This window comes from Clytia hemisphaerica, unplaced genomic scaffold (assembly GCF_902728285.1).
Source record: "Clytia hemisphaerica strain Z4C2 unplaced genomic scaffold, Clytia hemisphaerica genome assembly, whole genome shotgun sequence".
Taxonomy (NCBI): domain Eukaryota; kingdom Metazoa; phylum Cnidaria; class Hydrozoa; order Leptothecata; family Clytiidae; genus Clytia; species Clytia hemisphaerica.
In genome coordinates, this window is record NW_027103633.1 from 752,336 (window position 1) to 761,280 (window position 8,945).

The following is an 8,945-nucleotide window of genomic DNA, read 5'->3' on the forward strand; positions in this document are numbered from 1 at the left end:
GTTAGGATGATGTTGGTGCTGTTGGATGGTTGTGTTGTTTGTTTTTAGGATTGTGTTGGAGATTGTTAGGATGGTGTTGGTGATTGCTAGGATGGAGTTGGAAGTGTTAGGATGGTGTTGGTGATTGTTAGGATGGAGTTGGTGATTGTTAGGATGATGTTGGTGATTGTTAGGATGGTGTTGGTGATTGTTGAGATGATGTTGGAGATCGTTAGGATGGTGTTGGAGATTGTTAGGATGGTGTTGGTGATTGTTAGGATGGTGTTGGTGATTGCTGGGATGTGTTGGCGATTTTTAGGATGGAAATTGTGATTTGATGAGTTTGTGTTGGATGGAGTTTGTGATTTTTAGGCTGAAATTGTGTGTTGATTAGGATGTGGTTGGAGCTGTTAGGACGGGAGTTTGTGATTGTAGTGCTTGTTCTGGCTGGGGTTGGTGCTTGTTAGGATGGTGTTTGGTTGATGTTGTTGTTGATGTTGGCGATTGTTGGGATGTTGGGATGTTGGTGTTGGTGATTGCTCGGATGGTGTTGCGCTGATTGTTAGGATGTTGTTGGGGTGTTGGGCTGGCGTTTGTGATTGTTCGGGGATGGTGTTGTGATTGTTAGGATGGGTGATTGTTCGTGTTGTGTTTGTTGGATGGTGTTGGTGGCTGGTGTTGGATGGTTGTTGGAGCTCGCTTGTTAGGATGGTGTTGCTGCGGATGAGCGTTCGGCTGGTTGGTGCTGTTAGGTTGTCTGGGCTTGTTAGATTGGTGCTGGTGAGTGCTTGTTCTTGTTTGGTGTTACGGTGCTTGTTCGGCTTGTTGGTGCTTGTTGGCTCGCCTCGTTGTTCGGAGTTGTAGGTCCCCGTTCGTTTGTCTTGTTTCTCGTTGTTCTTTTATTTTAAAAGAATTAAAAGAATGAAACTCTTACCTCTTTATTGATTTGTATTGGGACATGATTAGGTTGTGGTGGATACCCCAAAGGTAGAAATAAATCACTCGAAGAAATCGTCAGCTCTCTCATTCTTAATGCAACCAAATTTTTAAATGAATTACTCCATGTTTCAAATTTCAATAGTTTTGATTTTACTTTCACATTTAAAGTATCTTCTTTCCTTGCTTATTTTTCTATCGATAAACTATTGATATAAAGTAATGGAATCAATATTTGTTTACACCCGTTTTTTATAAGAAACAGTAAATTTTTAAAGAGGCTGAGCCATTTTTATTTTATTGGCACTTTGAGAATAAAATCCTTTTTAACCTGTTACACGTTATTTTTTTATAAGAACGTCAAAAATTTTCGAAGCCTTCGGATGTTCTTAGTTTTTTGGATTTGAAGCCTAAAATTGTTCTTAAAATGTTCTTACTTTCATTATTTTTTGAGCATTTTGATGTAATTTCTTAAGAAATTGCATGTTTTTAAGTCTCCAAAGCCTTAGAATGTTCTTAGAATTTTCTTAATTTTTTGGGCCTCGAAGCCTTATGTTCTTATATAGTTTGTTCTTCTTAGGCAAAACTTAGATATTTACTATACACACCGATTTCTTCATAAGAATATACTTGATAACAATATTTATGATGAAAATAGCCAAAAATTTAAGAATATGGTAAGAATACCACCATCACCAGGGAATTTATCAACTGAACCTAAGAATACCATCTTTAGAGCATTTTACCATTACATTGCCAATTATTACCAAGCAATGCTAAAAGGTTCATCAAAAATGCCAAATTTTTGCTTGAAGTATGCATTACATGCTAGTCTTTGGCTGGGATTGGGTCGAAACCTTAGAATACCGTAAGAGTAGTTCAGGATGATTTTCCCCAAAAAGTTAAGAATATTCAAGATGAATTGAAAATGCGTGTAATTGAGCCATTCTCAGATTGTTTTTTAAGTTGTAGTGCCTCAAATTATATGATGTTGCCTGAAAGCCCTATGTGGTTAAAAACACCTTAAAAGCCCATCTCCCTATACCAAATGTCGTTTGTTCCTAGTCTTTAACGACTCAAACAATTGATGCAGCATTCTTCCGAAATGACTGGAGCCTCTTGGATTAAATAGCAGACCAGACATAGAAAAGGACCAAGTAGCTGGATGAATCAAAGGTTCCAGAATAGAAAATAACACTTCTTTAAAACTACATGTAAAAGCCTTTCGGAATCGAATTTTCAAATGGCGAGAGCTGACCATACATAAAGTGATAGAGTTGAAAAAAAATACAGACTGAACATATGTAGCTTTTTAAAGTGAAAAAGTCTTCAAAAATAGAGAAGAAAGGATAAATAACATTTATATGAATTTCTATAAAAAATGATAATCAGAGATGAAATTTCGTGGAACCAACATTTTGAGGTTGGACTGACGACAAACCCAAAGAAGAAGACAGTCAACTGAAAAAACAGAGGGCAAATAACAAAAAATATTGTATTAATTTTTCTATAAAACTTCATCTCATAGAAAACAAAAGAAACGGTTATGAATTATTCAGTTTAATGTGGTCCCAAAATGTCGTCTTATCAATTTTTTTTGTGTTCATAAAAATTCTTGAAAAAATAAACTTTGTAGAGAATCTAAAAATTTTTTATACGAATAGTTCTTCAAAGATGTTCTTCTATATGATGCACGTTTTTTATAAGAACAAACTATATAAGAACATAAGGCTTCGATGGCCAAAATGTTAAGAACAAGTTAAGAACACTTTCAGGTTTTGCAGACTCTAGAACACCGAATTTTATAAGAAAATTGATTAGCTCAAAAATCGGTTAAAATAGGGCCATGTTAAGAACATTTTTAGGCTTAAAATTAAAAAGTTAAGAACATCCCAAGGCTTCAAAAATTTTGGATGTTCTTTTAAACGTGTAGTAGGCGCACCTCTTATGCTGACAAAGCAGAATTAACGATAGAATTTCTCGGTATATTTCCAGAATCTCAGAAGAAGCAAAATATACAAGAGACAGAATTTTTAATTTTAGGATTCGTGAAAATTCTTCGGCACGATGATAGGATATTGGATAGGGACTGACAAAGGAAAAAACCCCTTCTAAGTTTCCAAACTTGGTTTTAAATATATTTGATATTGGGCAATAAATTTGGTTTGGGTTCGGCGTGAAATAATTGGGTCTGAATAAAATTATTTTTTATATGCCAAAAGTGGATCAGAAATTAGCTCATATTTAGACAAAAGGAGAAAATTATTGCATGTTAGGTACTTAGATTGGAAAAACTTTCATTAGGTAACAGATCTAGACCCATTAAGTGCCACTGGTATCACATTAGGTGCTTGTGGTCATGTACTGGTACGTCTAATCTAAGAGCACCGCAACTCATGCCGTCCTTTTTTACTCCTCCCGAATTAAGGTCCAGATTTGCATTTTGTCTTGGTTGGCGTGAGTACGCGCATTTGAAATCAAAAATTATTTGAAAATTCGAAGCTAAAATGTTTCTAGACTACAAGAACAACCGTTGCTTTCCCCCAAAACAAATTCCTATGTAAAAGAAAATGTTTGGCTTAACTCGATTCACGCCTAACTGTATTACGCACTTTTGTTACAAGAACTACCGATATTGTTGGCGTTCTTATTTTCGTACTTTTCAGGTTCAAAATGTTCTCAAAATATTCTTAATAGATTTTTAAGGAGTTAAGAAGCAGTCATCTATGAAATCTGATGATGTGGATGTTCTTAGTTTTTTGTTAGGTTTTGAACAAAATCGAACATGTTCCTATAAAACCGTATAAACAATGAACAGTTTTGAAAAGTGTTAAGAAGAATTTGAAACTAAAAAGTCGTCTAGAGATGAAGAAATCATAAATCGAATATAGAAGAATGAAAAAAATATTTGAAAGAATAAGAAAATCGATAAAGACGATAATCAAAAGTATTGTCTTTTGGATCCATCTGGAAGACGATCGATTTAATCAACTGGGATAAAAATTTGTCGCCATTGGAATCTAATATGATTATCCAATCAGAAGGGAAAGACTGACATTTTGATCACAAAACAAAGGATTGTCTTTAAAAACAAAATTCAAGAAATTACTGACTTTCCAAAGAAGATATATCCAGGTTTCTTCAAAGCAAGTTTTCAATTAGTATTTTACAGTATAACTTAGAATAAACGCCCCCTTATTCTAAACGCCCCACCTCGCACCCCCTTTTAGTAAAAATTTTCAATGAACAAACGCCCTTATAATATACGATCCCTATGGAGGACGTTTATTTGAAAGAAGTAGCTGCATATAGAAGAAAACCTGTATCTTAAGATTAGTATTCAAACGCATTTCGCCTCATTTCTACATCTCTATTCGGTTCCAAGTGGAACCTATTTTTGGTAAAAATTAAAATGGTTTCCGTAGAGGGCATTCCACACTTGCACATATTTAAGTTGATCACGATAAAATGTTTCATATCCCTCAGTTTATTTGGTCAAATTGATGTTGCAAGTTGTTCTGATGAATTCGATGTTAAAGTTGATAGTTCTTATGAACGTGATTATAAAATGGTTTATTTGGTCAAATTGATGTTGCAAGTTGTTCTGATGAATTCGATGTTAAAGTTGATAGTTCTTGTGAACGTGATTATAAAATGGTTTATTTGGTCAAATTGATGTCGCAGGTTGTTCTGATGAATTTGATGTTAAAGTTGATAGTTCTTATGAACGTGATTATAAAATGGTTTATTTGGTCAAATTGATGTCGCAGGTTGTTCTGATGAATTTGATGTTAAAGTTGACAGTCCTTGTGAACGTGATTATAAAATGGTTTATTTGGTCAAATTGATGTTGCAGATTGTTCTGATGAATTTGATGTTAAAGTTGACAGTCCTTGTGAACGTGATTATGAAATGGTTTATTTGGTCAATTTGATGTTGTAGATTGTTCTGATGATTTTGATGTTAAAGTTGACAGTCCTTGTGAATGTGATTATAAAATGGTTTATTTGGTCAAATTGATGTTGTAGATTGTTCTGATGATTTTGATGTTAAAGTTGACAGTCCTTGTGAACGTGATTTTAAAATGATTTATTTGGTCAAATTGATGTTGCAAGTTGTTCTGATGAATTCGATGTTAAAGTTGACAGTCCTTGTGAACGTGATTATAAAATGGTTTATTTGGTCAAATTGATGTTGTAAGTTGTTCTGATGAATTTGATGTTAAAGTTGACAGTCCTTATGAACGTGATTATGAAATGGTTTATTTGGTCAAATTGATGTCGCAGGTTGTTCTGATGAATTTGATGTTAAAGTTGAAAGTCCTTGTGAACGTGATTATGAAATGGTTTATTTGGTCAAATTGATGTCGCAGGTTGTTCTGATGAATTTGATGGTAAAGTTGATGGTCCGTGTGAACGTGATTATAAAATGGTTTATTTGGTCAAATTGATGTTGTAGATTGTTCTGATGATTTTGATGTTAAAGTTGACAGTCCTTGTGAACGTGATTTTAAAATGGTTTATTTGGTCAAATTGATGTTGCAAGTTGTTCTGATGAATTCGATGTTAAAGTTGACAGTCCTTGTGAACGTGATTATAAAATGGTTTATTTGGTCAAATTGATGTTGCAAGTTGTTCTGATGAATTTGATGTTAAAGTTGACAGTCCTTATGAACGTGATTATGAAATGGTTTATTTGGTCGAATTGATGTTGCAGATTGTTCTGATGAATTCGATGTTAAAGTTGACAGTCCTTGTGAACGTGATTATGAAATGGTTTATTTGGTCAAATTGATGTTGTAGGTTGTTCTGATGAATTTGATGTTAAAGTTTATAGTCCTTTTAAACATGATTATGAAATGGTTTATTTGGTCAAATTCATGTCGCAGGTTGTTCTGATGAATTTGATGTTAAAGTTGATAGTCCTTGTGAAGGCGATTTTGAAATGGTTTATTTGGTCAAATTGATGTCGCAGGTTGTTCTGATGAATTTGATGTTAAAGTTGATAGTCCTTGTAAACGTGATTATGAAATGGTTTGTTTGGTCAAATTGATGTTGTAGATTGTTCTGATGAATTCGATGTTAAAGTTGACAGTTCTTGTGAACGTGATTATAAAATGGTTTATTTGGTCAAATTGATGTTGCAGATTGTTCTGATGAATTTGATGTTAAAGTTGATAGTCCTTGTGAACGTGGTTATAAAGTGGTTTATTTGGTCAAATTGATGTTGCAGATTGTTCTGATGAATTTGATGTTAAAGTTGATAGTCCTTGTGAACGTGATTATGAAATAGTTTATTTGGTCAAATTGATGTTGCAGATTGTTCTGATGAATTTGATGTGAAAGATGATAGTCCTTATGAAGGTGCTTATAAAATAGTTTTTTTTGTTTGGCGATGTTGTAGGTTGTTCTGATGAATTCGATGTTAAAGTTGATAGTCCTTGTGAACGTGATTATAAGATGGTTATTTGGTCAAATTGATGCTGCAGATTGCTCTGATGAATTTGATCTTCAAGTTGATAGTCCTTATGAACGTGATTATAAAATGGTTTATTTGGTCGAATTGATGTTGCAGATTGTTCTGATGAATTCGACTATAAAGTTGATAGTCCTTATGAACGTGATTATAAAATGGTTTATTTGGTCGAATTGATGTTGCAGATTGTTCTGATGAATTCGATGTTAAAGTTGATAGTCCTTGTGAACGTGATTATGAAATGGTTTATTTGGTCAAATTGATGTTGTAGATTGTTCTGATGAATTTGATGTTAAAGTTGATAGTCCTTATGAACGTGATTATGAAATGGTTTATTTGGTCAAATTGATGTTGCAGATTGTTCTGATGAATTCGATGTTAAAGTTGATAGTTCTTATGAACGTGATTATGAAATGGTTTATTTGGTCAATTTGATGTTGTAGATTGTTCTCATGATTTTGATGTTAAAGTTGATAGTTCTTGTGAACGTGATTATAAAATGGTTTATTTGGTCAAATTGATGTTGCAGATTGTTCTGATGAATTTGATGTTAAAGTTGACAGTCCTTGTGAACGTGATTATGAAATGGTTTATTTGGTCAATTTGATGTTGTAGATTGTTCTGATGATTTTGATGTTAAAGTTGACAGTCCCTGTGAATGTGATTATAAAATGGTTTATTTGGTCAAATTGATGTTGTAGATTGTTCTGATGATTTTGATGTTAAAGTTGACAGTCCTTGTGAACGTGATTTTAAAATGATTTATTTGGTCAAATTGATGTTGCAAGTTGTTCTGATGAATTCGATGTTAAAGTTGACAGTCCTTGTGAACGTGATTATAAAATGGTTTATTTGGTCAAATTGATGTTGTAAGTTGTTCTGATGAATTTGATGTTAAAGTTGACAGTCCTTATGAACGTGATTATGAAATGGTTTATTTGGTCAAATTGATGTCGCAGGTTGTTCTGATGAATCTGATGTTAAAGTTGATAGTCCTTGTGAACGTGATTATGAAATGGTTTATTTGGTCAAATTGATGTCGCAGGTTGTTCTGATGAATTTGATGGTAAAGTTGATGGTCCGTGTGAACGTGATTATAAAATGGTTTATTTGGTCAAATTGATGTTGTAGATTGTTCTGATGATTTTGATGTTAAAGTTGACAGTCCTTGTGAACGTGATTTTAAAATGGTTTATTTGGTCAAATTGATGTTGCAAGTTGTTCTGATGAATTCGATGTTAAAGTTGACAGTCCTTGTGAACGTGATTATAAAATGGTTTATTTGGTCAAATTGATGTTGCAAGTTGTTCTGATGAATTTGATGTTAAAGTTGACAGTCCTTATGAACGTGATTATGAAATGGTTTATTTGGTCGAATTGATGTTGCAGATTGTTCTGATGAATTCGATGTTAAAGTTGACAGTCCTTGTGAACGTGATTATGAAATGGTTTATTTGGTCAAATTGATGTTGTAGGTTGTTCTGATGAATTTGATGTTAAAGTTTATAGTCCTTTTAAACATGATTATGAAATGGTTTATTTGGTCAAATTCATGTGCAGTCGCAGGTTGTTCTGATGAATTTGATGTTAAAGTTGATAGTCCTTGTGAAGGCGATTTTGAAATGGTTTATTTGGTCAAATTGATGTCGCAGGTTGTTCTGATGAATTTGATGTTAAAGTTGATAGTCCTTGTAAACGTGATTATGAAATGGTTTGTTTGGTCAAATTGATGTTGTAGATTGTTCTGATGAATTCGATGTTAAAGTTGACAGTTCTTGTGAACGTGATTATAAAATGGTTTATTTGGTCAAATTGATGTTGCAGATTGTTCTGATGAATTTGATGTTAAAGTTGATAGTCCTTGTGAACGTGGTTATAAAGTGGTTTATTTGGTCAAATTGATGTTGCAGATTGTTCTGATGAATTTGATGTTAAAGTTGATAGTCCTTGTGAACGTGATTATGAAATAGTTTATTTGGTCAAATTGATGTTGCAGATTGTTCTGATGAATTTGATGTGAAAGATGATAGTCCTTATGAAGGTGCTTATAAAATAGTTTTTTTTGTTTGGCGATGTTGTAGGTTGTTCTGATGAATTCGATGTTAAAGTTGATAGTCCTTGTGAACGTGATTATAAGATGGTTATTTGGTCAAATTGATGCTGCAGATTGCTCTGATGAATTTGATCTTCAAGTTGATAGTCCTTATGAACGTGATTATAAAATGGTTTATTTGGTCGAATTGATGTTGCAGATTGTTCTGATGAATTCGACTATAAAGTTGATAGTCCTTATGAACGTGATTATAAAATGGTTTATTTGGTCGAATTGATGTTGCAGATTGTTCTGATGAATTCGATGTTAAAGTTGATAGTCCTTGTGAACGTGATTATGAAATGGTTTATTTGGTCAAATTGATGTTGTAGATTGTTCTGATGAATTTGATGTTAAAGTTGATAGTCCTTATGAACGTGATTATGAAATGGTTTATTTGGTCAAATTGATGTTGCAGATTGTTCTGATGAATTCGATGTTAAAGTTGATAGTTCTTATGAAC

The 8,945-nt window shown here is 33.2% G+C and overlaps 1 protein-coding gene across 5 annotated transcripts in view; it reads right to left on the bottom strand.

Annotated features, from left to right (window-relative positions):
• Positions 1 to 8,945, bottom strand: part of LOC136802644 (uncharacterized) — a 55,623-nt gene that overhangs the window by 22,710 nt on the left and 23,968 nt on the right. Inside the window, exon 1 of one of the 5 annotated variants that reach the window (XM_067059405.1) lies at positions 914 to 1,021. The exons of the other annotated variants lie outside the window; for them this stretch is intronic. Within the exon in view, the coding sequence (XP_066915506.1) occupies positions 914 to 1,006 (93 nt within the window). The 5' untranslated portion in view covers positions 1,007 to 1,021. Of the gene's footprint in view, positions 1 to 913; positions 1,022 to 8,945 lie in introns of those variants that run through there. 5 annotated transcript variants of the gene reach the window in all.